Genomic DNA, 18296 nt, shown 5'->3' on the forward strand with positions numbered 1-18296 from the left:
AAAAGTAAAAAAGAAGCTGGGCCAAACACTACCTTAGTATAAAGTTATTGATATACTCTTCGTTATAGCAGCAAGAATAAAGGGGAATCTATCATGTGTAGAGAAGGTCCCAAATAAAGATTTTGAAAATGTGAGTTAATGTTGTGTTTAAAATTATATGACAACAAAACCATGTCGAGAGAGGTTAAAAAGAACAATTCTTACATGAGCACTAGTGTCTACAGAAAACAAACTAAGCTTAAAATATATTAAAAGACAAGCTATTCTTCAACCCTGAGTTTAATTATGATAAAAGCATAAATATAAATAAAAAGCTATTCACAACCAGAAAAAAAAACATGTTATTTTACATGCAAAGCTGGTTTCCTTCTTCACAAAAATGTACACGAGAAATACAAACTAGGTTACACAAGCTGACACTAATCCCCTCCAGTGTTTTACTTTAACATAGGGTCTGTCTGACATGTCCCGTTATAATACTCCAGGGATCACCAGTGGTCCACACTGATTCACAAAAAAATAAAAAATGACCTGTGAGTGAGCAATATCAGCAGTAAAAAAGAGAATGAATGGTAACTTCTGGTATGAGTAATTACCCTTCGATGGTTGCTCGATCCAAGGGCCATTCATTACATTCAATATGCTGCATGCCTCACTATATTGAAGATCTGGTAGCAATTTAGGGGTAAGCAAGAAACATCTGCATAAGATTAACGGTAGCTTATATGTTAACCACCAACAAAAGTGGGAAACAAAACATTAGTGATTGACACACCTACAGAGCCCGTTTAGATACAAGCTTATCCGAGTTTATCAGAGCTTATCTACTAGATAATGCACTAAAAAGCTTCAATAATTGCTCTTTGATTTGTATCCAAACAGGTAGAAAGATCAACCTCATGCATAAAGCATAGCCTTTGGACTTTTTTGCCTCACATTTTTTTACTCTCATACTAGTATATCGTTAGCCCTAGTCCACCGATCCACCCTTTTATTCTAATTGAGCGAAGAAACTGTGAAGAGTAAAAATCAAGTGATAGTTCTTAGTACTCACTGTGGTGTATTTGGCTTGCTTGCTGCTCTCACTAGTTGCTGGAACATCTTCCTTTCATTTATTGGGTCCATCCCTGGTAAAAATAAAGTCAAATAAAGGTCTCTTGAGCGAGTGAGGTCAATCCAGAAACAATTTACTCCAAACAGTAACCAACCTTGGTTGATCTCATCAACAACTCTAAATGGGCAGTTAGTAAGATCTTGAAGGGAAACAAGATAAACAATAGTTGAAACTGATCGCTCCTGGAAAACCAAACTTCAAGGTTAATAATTATGGGGAGAAATATAGTATCAATGTAATAAGAAATCTGTTATTTGTAATACCCCTCCAGATTGATGATGGGCACTGAGAATTTGAAGCTGTCCATTTTCTCTGAATCACAATATATAAAAGTTTGCTGTGAGAAGGGGAAAAAAAGAGAAGTTGGAGAGTAAGGTGAGGGAGACTATATTATTCCTTAAAGTATCCTTAGATTTTATTTGGGATCCTCAAGACTTATGGCCAATACATGGCAATTTAATTGAAATATAAATAAAATAAATTATGATGAGTCATCACTTACACAGACATGGTATGAAGTACAATGATGAATAAAGCCAAGCCCAAACCCAGAGCTAGTCACGTTTACTCTCGAAGGTCCAAGAGGGAGAAAGCAGGAGCAGGTAGTTCGAAGAGGGAGAATAGTATGTAGGGGGAGAGAATCACATAGGGGGTATATGGATTGGATTTTCTATTAAGGCTACTGCCTTCGCCTCAGAAGTGTTTCTCCTGTAGCTGGGGAGCTCTGCTCTTGTATCTCTCATTCACTCTATTAATACAATATAATACATATCTACTATCTCTGTTGTCTCTACCGATAGGAACAAGTTCCTATCAATTGGTGCAATGGTGCTTTCATTGAGGGAGAGATTTCCGGTGTATGCAAACTTGAATGGCTACTCAACGCATGGACGCCCGCTTGATGGCAATTGAGTCCAGAATCAGGAACCAGGAGACGATGTTGCACAATCACAACTCGACATGAAGGAGCACATGAGTCAGCTGAAAGACCATTCAGCTAAAGCCTGGTTCTCTGGTTAACTGTGTAGCTGAGATGGCAAAATGTCTTGCATTCTTACACAATGAAGTACACAACAGATTCCAATGTTTATAATGTGATAATGGTTCATCAAATGTTGGCTCGAATTCACGGAACGATCAGAGCAAGGGGAAGGACACAGCTAATGGTGGGTTCTCCAACATCACGAAGGATGAGTACTGTCTCACTGCTAAGCGTGTCGAGCTTCAAACCTTTAATGGAGACCACCCCATAGGTTGGGCCTCTCGTGAGGAGACTTGTTTTGCATCCAACAGTACCATGAGAGCTGTGGGTGCAACTAGCCCAGATCTGTATCGAAGGGATGACTTGGCACTTGTTCAAGGTGTTGAAAGAATCAAAGCCTAACCTGATTTTGGAAAGGCTTAAGCTAGAACAGTTTGATCACTATGGGGACTACCACACAAGGAATCCGTTCTCCCGGCTAAAGACTCTTCCAAGACGGTTCGGCTAACGGATATGTGAAAGAGTTCCAGACGCTAGCTGCTCAAATACTTGTGATGCCCGAAGACCAATACATGGCCTCTTCTTGTGAGGTCTATGTGAGGAGGGATGTTCTACTGCTGGATCCCGTAAAAAGGTATACGATGCTTGCCATGGCCCGGACAGTGGAACACAAGTATGCTAGGGGGTCAAACTTAGGAGGGTCAACTTGGAGAGGGTTTGCGCAACCACATGGTGGATTTACATCGTCAAAAGTGGGGATGAGGGAATCTTCATCAGGGTAATAGACTGAGTCAAGACTCCCATGCAACTTCCAAAGGGACGAACCAAGGGTCCAAGGTGGGACAAGAACTGAAGGGGCATGGAGGTGGGACGATCAAGGGGGTTCTCAACTTATCCAACCATGAGCTGATGGATAGAAGGAACAGGAGACTGTGTTTCAAGTGTGGGAAACATCATAGGCCCACACACTAATGCCCCGAGAAGCAGCTGCAGATGTTGATATGGGAGGGGAGGAGCCTTCAGAGAAGGCCCTTCTAGCTCTCAAAAGACCGAAGGGAACTAAAGAGTGGGAAATGGTATGCCAAGCTGTGGATATCTCCGAGATGCACCCACATGACTCAATATGCGACATCTAAGTCATACAAGTAAAGCGATCTATTCATTGATAAGAAAAATAAAAAACGTGAATGGTGATTGGATTCTTAATCATAAAATAGTTGCACAAATAGCTATATTCAAAGGGAATTGTCTTTTTATGATTGCCAACGAGATCATAACATAAGAATCGAACAAAGACCATGAGGTTGGAAGGATGACTCACGGGATATCTAATCTTACTCCTTGTAGATAGCGGTGCCCGCCATAATTTCGTTGCACATAATCTATTTAGGATTCGGTGTGACTAATACTGAGCAATTTGGGGTTAGTTTAGGAGACAGATCCAGACGATTCACTCAAGGGAGGTGTGGAGGATTGTCAGCAGAAGGGGGCAAAACCACTTTGGAGGTAGATGCTTTTGTGTTGGAATTAGGCGGCATTGATCTTATTTTGGGGTTAGAATGTTTTGAGACTTTGGGGGAGACCGTAGTGGATTGAAAGAAGAAAACTATGAGTTTCACACGACATGGTAATCAAGTTACACTTACAGGCTATCAGGTGAATTTGAGATAAAAGCCGAAGATTTTGAAGAGTCAAAGTCAAAGTTAGTCATCAGAAGAGTCATCAAGCTACGAACTATCTCATAAAGACATTGTATATCATCAGCATAAACGGTTTGAGCCTTCTTGAACTATCATGACAAGTTTAATAAGGACGGAAGTGCACTGTTGGTCTAGGCTCAATAGATTGCCATATCAGGGATACAAACTAATAGTCAGCCCTCTGCCACTCATATTTCTCAGAATCAACAATGTTAAAGACCTACTTAGTTAGGTGATCAAATAGATTTTAGCCCAAAAACCAAATTTGCATAGCATTACTCCAATCCTGATAAATATTCCCATTCGATTTTTCCCATGTAATGGTAGGGGTCTTGGAAAATGCATAAGAGACTGTTAGAATATAATATAGAACCATTAAAGTGGCCCTTACCCAATAGCTTAAGCTTTTGGGATTAAGTGGTTGCTTGACTTGGTATCAGAGCCTCTATGACCGAGAGGTCTAGAGTTCGATCCTTGCTCCCCTCACTTTCTAATTAAAAAGTGGAATTTAATTAAGCACATGGTAGGTGGGCCTGTGCATTTATCCACACTTCAAGTCATGTCAAGCAACCGCTTAATCCCAAAAGCTTAAGCTATTGGGTAAGGGCAACTTTAATGGTTCTATATTATATTCTAACAGAGATCAACTCTTTGAAGATTCAAGCTTGGAGGGTTCAGCCATGAAGATAGCAAGGCGGTAGCAACTAGCAAGAGATATTCAGAAGAAAGAACTACAGTAACCAGAACCCGTAGATAGGAACTAGGTTAGAGAACCCTGTAACAGTAACCAGGTCAGTGACTCAGTGGAGAAACACATGGGAAGGCACCGACATGACGAGGTTAAAACTGACCAACAAACACGACGGAAGACGCGGCGAGGTCAACCGACACTGAAAAGGTGACGCATGGCAGTGCGTCAGAATATCTCCGGCGATGTTGCCTTGGATGATGGACGATCAACAACTTCTAACGTGAACCACAATGGCACCTTCACAGAGACAGGGGATCAACGGTGTTAACTCTTAAGGCAGTTGCAACCCGAAAGCACAAACCAAAAGAAACAAAACTTAGAAACCAGATCTTCTCTGGTGCCAAATTGAATGTGAAATACGATTTTCGCATTTATTCTTAGTGATCTGCACAATATTTATAGACAAATATCCAGAAGAAAAAAAAATCCAACATCAAATCCCTAAACTTTAGGGATTAGATCAAACTAGATTAGGGAACTATATAACAAAATTATGCAACAATCTCAAGATATAACAATCCTAACTGTACTTGAACTAAAAAAAAGTTATCTCAAGATAAACATATATTTTCAACGATAACCAACAAGTTGAAAACCAGATTTTGACCACATGCAACAAATTTAAACTGAACAATTAGAAAAGATGGATTCGTACCATCGTTTTAAAGGTTAGATTATATTATCGTAACAGTCTGATTGTAGACATTGCAGTAGGTAACAAAAAGTCACATCAATTAACTTTGTGAAAGCATATTCTAATGAATCGAACAAACAAAATAACTGGTTAGAAACAGAAGTTACCTGAATTTGACTTTTATATGTATTCCAAATTGATCGAAGTTCGTATCATGCTCATCTGAGAAGAGGAAAAAATTGTCAGAATAGAAGCATAAGAAAGCCAAATAAAATAAATTTCAATTACCATCAGACAAACCTAGTGAGACTTCTCCGGCAACAGCCATCTCTTGAAAATTACATCTAAAGGTTTCATTTATCTGGGCTACAAGGTTTCTCAGTGTTGGAAGCCATTTCCCCTGCATAAAAATCATATAAAATTGAGCTTCTCTTGTGACAATATTTTCTAAAGAAACAGAAACTTACCCAGAAAAGAAAGTGCTGTAGATGTTCATTCTCTTCCCCAAGGAAAAAAAAGATAAAAATATAATCAGCATCAATACTAAAATCATAACAGTTCACATTATCCGTACATAGAAATTTGGACGGGTCGTATTTCTGGTATTAGTGTAAAAGGTGCAAGGGTAACATACTTAAACTCTTAGTCAATATTAACCTCGGTATTAGATAACAATCTTTGACCCAAACAAGAAGCTAAACTCCAGTCAAGAGGTTCTTAAAAATATTACCAATACCACTTTAAATAATTACATACATGCAGACAACTCCAGACTTGAATATTGGCTCCTCTCATCGTCATCATTCATCAATTCTAAGATTTTAGCACAAAGAGCAGGTGTGGTGTGGTTATCTTATTGAATGGATCAAATTATTTCCTGGAGTCAGTTCATCAGCTAGATAGGTTCACCAATCCAGTTTAGCCTCTGCTCCCTATCTCTTATCTAGAGATAAATAGTATTACTACTATTAATCCATGTTTTCAGAACCGGATCAGTCATTGAACCGTGGTCGGAAACCGTTGAGAATTAAAATAAATTTTTTGAATATATATGTATATATGTAATGAAAAATACATTATATATTAAATTAATATTCTTTTATCGACAAATAAATTAACAGTTTGTTGAAAACACTGAAATGTTTAACTGAATTTCATTTATTGTAAAACTGAAGAGTACAAGAGATGATTTCTCTATTTATAGAGAGCTTACAAGCTTGCATTAGAAGCTACCTAATTCTGTTATGCCAGCTCAGCTTGACAGCTAAGCTTAACAGCTAAGATAACTAACTTGACAGCTAAGCTAACCGCTAGGATAACTAACTCCATAACAGTAACTAACAGTTACTTAACAGAAACTATAACTGACTGTATAGTATACTCTAATACAGTTTGTATGTAACAAAAAAAATAAACAGTTTCGAAAAAAATATTGAAAGACACATGTAGCAAACCCAACAGGCCTGGCCAAAGAAAAGCGGTTCACCAAATTGGACTGTGAACCGTACCGTATTGAACCATATACAACCGAACTATAATTCAATATTACTGTACCGAAAACTAAATAGCAAAAGTTTGTTGCTTAGAGGAAGTGTGGCAAAGTGTGTCAACTAAAGAAATCATTGTATGGCCTAAAACAATCACCTGAGTCCTGGTTTGGAAGATTCAATGATGTTGTTATGGAGTTTAACTTACAAAGAAGCGAGGGTGTTCACACTGAGTTTTTTGCATTTTATTGGTTGTTTATGTTGATGATATTGTGATTACAGGTAGTGATAGTGATTGGCAACTTGAAGACTTTCCTTCAGACCAAAGATCTTGGAATTCTGAAATATTTTTTGGGCATTGAAGATATGTACTCAAAGAATGGGATTCTGATATCTCAAATGAAGTATGTGAGACCCCTATGGAACCAGGAATGAAACTTACAGCAAAAAGGAGTTCCTTTCTCAAACCCACAGAAATATAGAAGTTTGGTCGGTAAGCTGAATTACTTGATAGTTACCAGGCCAGATATTGTTTTCCCAGTGAGTCTTGTACATCAGTTTATGTCCTCCCCGACAGACCCACATTGGGAAGCATTCATTCGCATTGTTAAGTATATGAAGAAAGCTTCAGGAAGAGGTATCGTATACAAGGATCATGACTTATGCGAGTAAGGCATTTTCAGATGCTGATTGAGCAAGATCTCCAGTGGATACAAAACCCACCCCTGACTATTGTGTATTTTTGGGAGGTAATTTAATTTCTTTGAAAAACAAGAAGCAAAATGTAGTGGCACGATCTAGTGTAGAAAGTGAATATTGGGCTATGGCTCAAACTACTTGTGAACTTATCTAGGTAGGACAAATCTTGAGTGAGATGGGAATTGAGAGCATGTCTCCAATGAATCTGTGATGTGATAATCAGACTGCCTTACATATCTCATCAAATCCGGTTTTTCATGAAAGAACTTAACATAAGGTGGATTGTCATTTTATCCGTGAGAAGCTTCAACAGAACCTTATATTCACTTCTTATGTTAGGACAGGTGATCAACTTGTAGATGTGTTTACAACGGCTTTGAATGAGGTGCGTAATGATTTTATCTGTAACAATCTGGACATGATGAATATCTATGCTCCCGCTTGAGGGGGAATGTTACCGACAAGGATTATGTTAAGAGTTAGGGTTAGACGTATAGTCTATGTGTCAGACCCATATCTAAGTTTGTACTTTGTTCGACACGTCGCACTACTCTTAACCTTGTACTATATATAAGAGGGAGGCTGCACCTAGCAGTGTATCCCATATTCCCATTACAATATCTCTTTCTCGCTCTCTCTTAGTCTTTGCTCTGTTCACAGGAAGGAGGTTGCTTGTTCCAAACATGAAATCTCCATATCACAAAGAAATATGTGCTGGATCTGTTGGAAGAAACAAGGATGTTGGAATGTAAGCCTGCAGATACACCCATGGAACCTAACCTAAAACTTGTGGAACAACGAGGGAGCACTCCTACTAATAAGGAGAGATACCAGAGATTGGTAGGGAAGTTGATCTACCTAACTCACACAAGACCAGATGGATACTCAGTGAGCATGGTAAGCTGGTTCATGAACAATCCCACTAAAGAGCACAAGGGCTGTAAACTGAATCCTTCAATACTTATAAAAGACATCAGGAAGAGGTCTTCTTTTTTTAAAATAACCCAATGAGAAATGTGGAGGTGTTCACAGATGCAGATTGGGTTGTTCCACTAGTGATCGCAAGTCAACAAGTGAATATTGCTTATGTGTGGGGAAATTTAGTTACATGGAGAAGTAAGAAGCAATCTGTAGGTTCAAGAAACATTGCTGAAGCTGACGGAGAATGCTAAAAGAACTAAGACTGATAACAGACCTGCCCATCACACTACTATGCGACAATAAGGCCGCCAATAGCTGGTTTTGCATCTAGAGCAGCGCGATAGAGAAGGAAGAAGTCTTGTAACACAAAATTCCAATTTTGCCCCTATTTAAGTTCTGTTAGGTTAAAAATCTAAGGGCAAAATTTTGCCCCAAGTTAGTGAAATTGAACTCCGACGCGAGAACCAGTTTCCTCTTCACGCATCTATCGTACCTCTTTCCAGTTGTCATTCAAACTTTCTGATTTCTTCCTCCCTTCTACCTTTCTTCATTTCCTCCACACCTGCAAGCACCTTCAACTTCCGGCAGCTTTGTCGGCAGCTGGAGCGTCTTCATCGTCCTAGGCTACTAGCTTTCAGCTTCAGGATTTTTTCATGCTCTGTTCTCATTTTTCTCTGTTCTCCATCTCAATTTTCTCTATTCTCCATCTTTGTTCTTTCATGCTCGGTTATCTGTTCTTGGTTTAAGTCATTAAAAACATATCAGCGTAGCGGCCATCCCGCTATACGCTATAGCGTTTTTTGGCCCCCGCTACGCTATCCGCCATTAACAAGCCTGGGTCCTTACCTAACGTATATACCATCTATATATATCCCTATTGTACAAATTTATTTCGGTGGAATGTATTAAACTTTCTCCCAATATATTTCACATTTTTCACATGCCACATACTCAACTTCAGCCATTAAACTCAATACTAGATTACATTTTGTCAGAGATCAATTTAACAATTGCACTGAAATATGCATTCTTAACATCCTAACATTGTAGTCACGGAAAGAACCATTTCACTGACCTTAATGTTATCTAATTCAGCTAAACACCTTCTACATTCATTTTTGTCTGCTTCAAGTTTTGCTGCAAGATCTTCTATCTGTAAAGTAATTGTAATTTGTAAATATAAATGGCACAAGGAAATAACCCAAAGAAATTTACAAGAACAGAGAGTACTTGTCTTTGACGATGCTCGTATTGTTCCAATATGTTATGATTGACAAAAAGGATTGAATTGGCTTGAGAAGTGGTATCTTGGATAGCTGCTTCCAATTCCTCTATTGTAGTGGGCATCTGCATGATAATCCCAACAGTTGTTAGAGTTTCCACTCATTGTAAGTGTCAAAATACAGTATTATAGAGAAACAGTGTATTTCAATGATAATAAGATGACAAAATACTAGTCAAATGCTCCTATTCATAATAGTCAAGTACGCATGTAGTAGTTCAAGTGTGAGTTGTAGGGGTTGGAAAGTTCAGCTGTATTAATGTTCACCCGGTATCGCTTTGACTAGCGCACAGTCAATGGGTAGTCAGGTCTACAACAGTGAGTAGTTGTACCCTGTCATTATTAGTGGTTGTTGACTACCTCCACAATGATGTGACTGGTCAAAGCGAGCCAGAGGTCCAAAGGGTGACACACCGTGACAGTGAGCGAACAAAGGGAAAGTGGATATGTGACGTAAGGGAACCCTAAAACCCTAGTTAATAATCTAATTAGGTAAAAATAATTGTGTGTATATATGTACACACATGCATATGAGCCGGTAACAGTGGACTAAGGTCTGCACTAAGGTCTGCCACTGCATGTTGGTCGCTGGATCCCACTTCTTACAGGTCCTTAACATAAGCCTAGTAGTAACATTTTGACCATGTGTTGACGTTTTCACAAAAGCCTAGTAGTAACACAACATTGGGAGACAAACTCAAGATGGTTGACAAGTTATCCTTAGCTCACCCACCTTGAGTTTGCAAGGGTAGGTTAGAGGATTATCATTTACACGGGTGTAGCTCTATCTGTATTCTATTTCAGTTTGTCGAGTTGTTGCAAGTTTGTTATTCGGTTAAGAAGAAACTCTCACATTTTCTTGCATTTTCTCCTCCCTTTTACCTATAAAATCCATTATATTTGATATGGATTCAGGTAGAGCTCTGTCAGGCATGTTATGCAAGCAGCTTGTTGAACAAGTCCGTGTTTGTATTTATACTGTGGCACTCACCAGATAATGTAAGCCTGAAATTATTACAGTGAAATTCAGTTTAATGTTCTCTCTCTGTCTGTCTCTCTATCTCTCTTGACTCTAATACGCCTAATAATACTCCGATACTCCAATTAATTAAAAGCAAAGTATCAAAATTAGTTGTGCAAACTCCTAATTATAGGATAATTTCGTACATAGAAAAAGTAACATTTGTAAAGCACATACAGAAATCAACTAAATTTGAGAGCCTGCTGTTATCAGTAAGACAGTAACCCTCGTGCAAGCATCAACGACGAGATGTATAGTTAGTTACTCTACCCTTTATACAGCTTATTTAGTCATAACTCTAGTCAACGTGGGACCTTAATACACCTCCCTTACAGGTGCCCCATTTATGGGTGGCTCAATTAGCGGATCTAGAATAGGCTCTGATATCATATTGGAACTCAGGGGTGTTGATTGTTCTACCATTTATATAGACTTATTTGCCAATATGTCTAGTCAAAGTGGACCTCTCAACATTAGTCATCATTTTTTACTTTATTTTGGTCAGGGAACTCTTAGCTTTTTCAATAATATAATGCTTTTTTGTTCATTTAATTTTCTGAATTTCAACATCAAAGTCTTCAAGCATGCAAAAACAAATATATTGTCATGTCTAGAAGCATCACCTTCTGGATGAGGTCGGTGATTGCAATGTAAATATTGGAAACAGGAAAAGCAATGCACACAGCAATTTGAATATGTATACAAACCTCAAGAAATTCCTTCTCTAGCTCAGGTGTAAGCCGAGCAATTGATTTAGCATAGTTCAAGGAATCTGTAAGCTGCTGCTTACAATTCTCAGCCTCTTTCTTACCTGAACAAAAAAGGTTAACAAGATATTTGCAGCTTGCAAAATCTAGAAATTAAAAACTAAACTGATTCTCACAGTTATCAAAGTGCAATGATGCTTGCAGAGCAAACTTGTCATGCTGCTTCAGATTGGCCTCCATTTCTCCAATCTTAGAAAATTCAAAATGAAAACATTAGAGAAAGAAAGAGGGCGAATAAATGCAGAAAACAAACACAGACATGATTCTACAAATAGCAGCCAGCGATGGGATGACTGCATTTCCTCCAGCCTTTAACTGATGTCCACTTGCTGTTGCAGATAAAACGACCTACTTTAGGTCTTTAGACTTTGTAAGCATGAAAATGAAACTATGTTCAATGTTGTTTCTCCTAACTGAATTGTATGGTTTCTGAATAATAAGTAAGAAATTTAAGTAGGTAAAAAAGGGGGGACAGATTCATGTTGTTTCTCTTCTGAATCCCACAATTAAGCTAGAGGGGAGAATATTGGAGAATAGTGCTATGCAATTAGTGTACAGTCTTATCATACACTTGATTGTACAGGATTATTTACATCCCTAGTCACATATGTTCAGTAACTGTTTGTTGTCAGAATTTAGTTATTCTGTTAGAGTTTCCTAACTCTATATTGGACTAATCAGATTCATTCAATGAATAACAGAAACTCTTCTCTCTCTTTTCACTCAAACTCTCTCACTATAGCATTGTAGAGGAGCTATAGCGTTGTAGCGGTGTGTAGCACCCCCTGGCCGCTACTAGTTGTTGCATAGCGGTGTAGTTCAGTGCAGAGGCCTTCATGGACAAGTTGATTGAGACAGTTCTCTAAGCTGCAAAAAGATATAAAAAAAAAATATATGGCTTGGAATTGGATAGGATGCCTTTTCCTTGTTGCTAAGATGACAACCTAGTCATTTGTTCTTGTCTATGGCTACCATGAGACACTGGCCTCTATACCAACTCGATATTAAAATTGCTTTCTAATAAGGTGATGAAAAGGAAGCGATGTATATGGAGCAGCCACCTGAGTTTGATGCCTCAGGGGGCGTCGTTTCTATTAGAGATACTTAGTTCAGGGTTATTTTTGTAATATTCTATATTTTATATTTTATGTTTTACTTATCTAGCCTTGCCTATGTGGCGGCTACACTTAAGTGACAATCTAGGGTTTACTTGCTTGCTGTGCAAGCACTTGCTGTCCTAGGTCTCTATATATAGAGAGCCTCCCTATTGTATCTTTTCACGTTAAATAGTATAAGTTATTCTACGTTTTTCAACATGGTATCCAGAGCCTAAAGACTGCGCACATGGCGGCAGTCAACCAAACCCCTCCTTCGTCGCCACCGCCGTCGCCAAAACGGCAGCCAACTGGTGCGACAACCACTGCCATTCCTCTCTCTATTTCCGCTCCATCTCCGTTGGGGAAATATCCTCTCTCCATCGCTGAGAAACTCACTGTTAGAAATCCTTAGTTAGAACCACACAACACCACAAAACCTTAGGCTTAAGGCAATGTGTGTGTGTGTGTTCTTTATTATATATGCACTTGTGCACTTGCTAATGTAGGCAATGTGAGACTTCTTTGAGTCACCACTTTATTATCTCTATTACTCCCCCTCAATTGGGACTCCATTTTTTTTTTTGCCTGTGCCTTGCACTCCAGCGGGAACATCAGTGGTCGTCGGACTTGTGCTCCTTCGTCTGAGTCTGCCTTTCGACTTTCTTTGTCTGGGCTAGTACTCTAGCGGGAACATCAGAGTTCCTTGGACTTGTGCTCCTTCGTTTGAGTCTGAGGCCTTGGCTTGCGCAAATGGGACTGCCATTTTTGTCTTTTTTTTTTACTTTTTTTTTTTCGTTTTTTTTTTTTTGGAAGCGGAAGTCATGGCTTGGATCAGACCAGCTCTGATACCATGTTAGAAATCCTAAGTTAGAACCACACAACACCACAAAACCTTAGGCTTAAGGCAATGTGTGTGTGTGTTCTTTATTATATATGCACTTGTGCACTTGCTAATGTAGGCAATGTGAGACTTCTTTGAGTCACCACTTTATTATCTCTATTACTCACTGATTCCAATTTTCTTCTTTGGAAGCAACAAGTAGAACCAGTTGTCACCTCTCATCGGCTGCAGCGATTTCTCGTTGATCCAGAAATTCCAGACAAATATCTGAATGATATTGATCAAGCCCTTGGTCAATTTTCCCCTGCGTATCTCGCGTGGGAGCAGCAAGATGCCTATCTTCTCACATGGCTCCAATCTACACTCTCTCGTGACGTACTTAGTCAGATGATAGGTTGCAAATACTCTCATCAACTGTGGCAGCGTTTGCACAGTGGATTCTTCACACGCACAGAAGCAAAATCAAGTCAATTGCGAACAGAACTTCGCAATTTGAGTCTTGGCTCAAAGAGTGTGAGTGATTATCTTCAGCAGATCAAGTCAATTGCAGATTCTCTGAGTGCTATTGGGGATCCAGTGTCTTACAAAGAGCATGTTGATATAGTGCTAGAAGGACTTCCTAGTGAATATGAGACTCTTGTCAGCCTTTGCTCCATGAATAGTAAGTTTCAGTCCTTGTCAATTCAAGAGATAGGTGCTCTCTTATTGGCCCAAGAAGCACGGATTGAAAAGAATAAACGCAGTGCTGCAACGGAGTTCACCGTCAATACAGCAACTGCTGGAAAACAGGTCCCACAGACCCTACCTACTGAAACAAATGCTGCTAATCACCAACACCCTCAATCTGTTCCACAAAATCAGTGGCAGGAAGGAAACTATGCTGGTGACAGAGGAAACAATGGAGGTAGAGGTCGTGGAGGTGGAGGTAGAGGTCGTGGTCGAAATTCTGTACAGTGCCAAGTCTGCTTTAAAATAGGGCACACTGCAGCAGTATGCTATCACCGGTTCAATCAAAATTTTGTTGCATCACCACCTCCCCAGAACTATCAAAACTTCTATGGTGGTCCCAACCCACATACTTATGGAAACAGTGGAGCACCAACACATAATTCACCCAATTCAGCCACTAATATTGTCCAACCTCCTGGTGCACCAAGTCTGAATTTTTTGGCCTCTCCTGCATATCAGCAGTTTCTCAACCCTTGTTTATCACAGAATTATGCATCAATGGCTTCTCCGTAGTTTCAGCAGTTCCCTGGTTATGCACAGAACTTCCAGACAATACCTTTGCTTGCTCCTTCTCCCCTTCAGAATGTTCAGGGAGGAAACAAAGCACCTCCTCTTCTCTAATACTCCCCCCATTGTTTAGAATTATCAACGACCACTCGCTCCTACAGAGTGGTATCCTGACTCCGGAGCAACTCATCATGTCACACCAACTGAGCAGAATATTCACCATGGACAACCCTTTGAAGGACCAGATCATGTCTTTGTAGGCAATGGACAAGGTTTGAGTATTTCCTCTCATGGATCTTCTTGGTTTAAATCTCCTTTTGATTCTAGTCTTACACTTGTTCTTAAAAATCTACTACATGTTCCCATGATAACCAAAAATCTTCTAAGTGTCAGTAAGTTTTGTAAAGACAACAAAGTCTTCTTTGAGTTTCATGAAACTTTGTGTTGTTAAATCTCAGGGTTCTAAGGCTGTGTTGCTGTATGGCTCAGTTGGTCATGACGGTCTCTATCACTTTCCATCACTTTTGGATGCCAAGTCTCCTCCTCAAAGTCTTCCACATCCAGTGTCTTTGAATAATGTTTTTCCTTCCTGTAATTCAGTTTCTTTCAATACTTGGCACTCTAGGCTAGGCCATCCGAGTATCAATGTAATGAAGCAAATTTTGCAAGCATGTAATATTGCTATGCCTAATAAAACTGATCTTGATTTTTGTCCAGCTTGTGTTATTGGCAAGTCTCATAAGTTACATTCACCTTCTTCTACAACTGTTTACTCTAAACCTTTAGAATTAATCTTCACTGACCTGTGGGGGCCGGCTCCTTTTCTTTCTTCTGGTGGCTTTCGATACTATGTTTCCTTTGTTGATGCTTATAGTCGTTTCACTTGGATTTATTTGCTAAAAGCCAAATCTGAAACCCTCACAGTCTTTCAGCAGTTTAAGAAACAGGTTGAGTTGTTGTTTGGAACCCCTATTCTTTCAGTCCAATCTGATTGGGGAGGAGAATTTCGCCCTCTTTCTACGTTTCTCACTGACAATGGCATCAGGCATAGGGTTGCTTGTCCACATACTCACCACCAAAATGGTGTGGTTGAGAGGAAGCATAGACACATCGTGGAGTTAGGTTTGACTTTACTCTCTCATGCTTCACTTCCCCATAAGTTTTGGGATCAAGCCTTTCTCACTTCAGTATATCTCATAAATAGACTACCAACAGCCTCAATTGATTTTCAGGTTCCCTATACTAAGTTGTATAAGGTTCAACCAGATTACAAATCCTTGCATGTTTTTGGTTGTTCATGCTTCCCTCACTTGAGACCTTACAATAAGCATAAACTTGAATTCCGGTCTCAAGAATGTGAATTTCTTGGCTATTCCACTCTGCACAAAGGTTACAAATGCTTAACTGCAGAGGGTAAAATCATTATCTCTAAGGATGTTGTCTTTCATGAAACCAGTTTTCCTTATCCAAAACTTTTTCCCTCTAGTCCACCCCAAACAGATTCAGAGTCAAGCTCCATACCAGCTACTATTCCTCTTGTTCCACAAGTTGAGCAACCACAGGTCACTATTGACTCACCTCTCACTACTCCACATTCTGTTGAGAGTCCTTTAGCTCACCACACTTCAGAGTCAACTTCCCAAAATCAGAATCCCTCTTCTTTACCGCATTCATCATCAATCATTCATCATGAAAATCAGTCTACTTCTTCTCCTCACCATTCACATGGTGAGCCTTCTCCTGAGTCCTTGTCACATTCTACCTCATCCTCCACTTCCTCCTCTGCATTGGCAGAACAGAGTTCTTATCATGGCCCTAACACTCATTCCATGCAGACTAGATCTAAAAGTGGAATTTTTAAACCAAGATTGAATCCAACCTCGTTACTAACCATGGTTGAACCAACCTCTGTTAAGCAGGCTTTGCAGGATGCAGGTTGGAAGTCCGCTATGCAAGAAGAAGTTGATGCTCTTCATGCAAATGGCACGTGGACACTGGTTCCGTTGCCTCTGAACAGAGAACCCATAGGCTGCAAATGGGTTTTTAGGGTCAAACAATGCCCTGATGGCTCAGTACAGAAACTCAAGGCAAGACTGGTTGCAAAGGGGTTTCATCAGCAGTTTGGCTTTGATTACAAGGAGACTTTCTCCCCTGTTGTGAAACCAGTCACCATTAGGGTGATGTTGACTCTGGCTGTTACCAATCACTGGTGTATTCAACAACTTGATATCAATAATGCTTTCCTTAATGGCATTCTGGAAGAGGAAGTGTATATGACACAACCTCCAGGATTTGAAGCTAGTGATAGAACCTTGGTTTGTCGCCTGAATAAAGCTCTTTATGGCCTTAAGCAGGCCCCACGGGCTTGGTACGAGAGGTTAAGATCAGCCTTCTTGCAGTTTGGTTTTGTCTCTAGCAAGTGTGATCCTTCGCTGTTTGTCTACACTACTTCTACCGCCACCATGTATGCATTGGTATATGTAGATGATATTATAGTTACTGGTCCCTCAGAATCTTTGGTCAAATTGTTTGTGTCCAAGTTAAAAGCAGTTTTTGCTTTGAAAGATCTTGGGCAACTTGACTACTTTTTGGGTATTGAGGTGAAGCACTTGGCAGATCACTCAATTCTTTTGTCTCAAAAGAAAATATATAAGGGACTTACTTGAAAAGACCAAGATGGAGGATTGTCGACCTATTTCTTCTCCTATGGTAACAGGTTTGAGGCTTATTAGAGAAGGTAGTACTCCCTTTCAAGATCCTACTCTCTATCGGTCCACTGTAGGCGCCCTACAATATGTCACTATCACGAGACCAGAACTGAGTTTTTCTGTTAATAAAGTCTGCCAGTTCATGGCACAGCCTCAAGAGAGTCACTGGCTGGCAGTGAAGCGCATTTTGAGGTATCTCAAAGGGACACAACATTGTGGTTTGATTCTGAAGCCTGCTCCACACAGCATTCCATTGTCCTTAATTGGTTATTGTGACGCAGACTGGGCTACTGATCCAAATGATCGCAGGTCTACTTCAGGAGCTTGTATCTTCCTTGGTCCCAATCTAATTACTTGGTGGTCAAGGAAGCAAACTGTTGTTGCTCGCAGCAGTTGTGAGGCTGAATACAGGAGTTTAGCACATGCTACAGCAGATATGCTATGGATTCAGTCTCTTCTACAAGAGCTTAAAGTTGCAACTACTGTCCCTACTCTGCTGTGTGACAATTTAAGTACAGTCATGCTTGCACATAACCCGGTTCAGCACTCTCGGACTAAACATATGGAGTTGGATTTGTTCTTTGTTCGTGAGAAGGTCCTAGCAAACCAGCTGTTAGTAAAACATATTTCTGCACCAGACCAGCTTGCTGAAGTTCTCACCAAACCCCTCAGCTCCACTTTGTTCAAGGATTTGAGAGACAAACTGACTGTGACAGATCTGCACAGTTCAGTTTGTGGGGGGAGTATTAGAGATAATTAGTTCAGGGTTATTTTTGTACTATTCTATATTTTATATTTTATGTTTTACTTATCTAGCCTTGCCTATGTGGCGGCTACACTTAAGTGACAATCTAGGGTTTACTTGCTTGCTGTGCAAGCACTTGCTGTCCTAGGTCTCTATATATAGAGAGCCTCCCTATTGTATCTTTTCACGTTAAATAGTATAAGTTATTCTACGTTTTTCAACAGTTTCAAAGTTACAAAAGTTTATAAGTGGTCTAAAAGAGTCACCCCGAGCTTGGTTGAGAAGAAGATTTAATGCAAGGCGAACATTTT

The 18296-nt window shown here is 39.7% G+C and overlaps 1 protein-coding gene across 2 annotated transcripts in view; it reads right to left on the reverse strand.

Moving 5' to 3' along the window:
- Positions 1–219: 219 nt before the first annotated feature.
- The window catches only part of LOC130749397 (structural maintenance of chromosomes protein 5), a 30380-nt gene continuing 12303 nt past the window's right edge, over positions 220–18296 (reverse strand). Inside the window, exons 20-30 of one of the 2 annotated variants that reach the window (XM_057602748.1) lie at positions 11475–11547; positions 11299–11402; positions 9519–9635; positions 9364–9441; positions 5482–5581; positions 5349–5403; positions 1378–1426; positions 1209–1296; positions 1055–1127; positions 597–700; positions 220–504 (exon numbers count right to left, since the gene is read on the reverse strand). In XM_057602748.1, the coding sequence (XP_057458731.1) occupies positions 443–504; positions 597–700; positions 1055–1127; positions 1209–1296; positions 1378–1426; positions 5349–5403; positions 5482–5581; positions 9364–9441; positions 9519–9635; positions 11299–11402; positions 11475–11547 (903 nt within the window). In that variant the 3' untranslated portion in view covers positions 220–442. Of the gene's footprint in view, positions 505–596; positions 701–1054; positions 1297–1377; positions 1427–5348; positions 5404–5481; positions 5582–9363; positions 9442–9518; positions 9636–11298; positions 11403–11474; positions 11548–18296 lie in introns of both variants that reach the window. The other variant, XM_057602747.1, reaches the window with a different exon arrangement.

This window comes from Lotus japonicus, chromosome 3 (genome assembly GCF_012489685.1).
Source record: "Lotus japonicus ecotype B-129 chromosome 3, LjGifu_v1.2".
NCBI lineage: Eukaryota > Viridiplantae > Streptophyta > Magnoliopsida > Fabales > Fabaceae > Lotus > Lotus japonicus.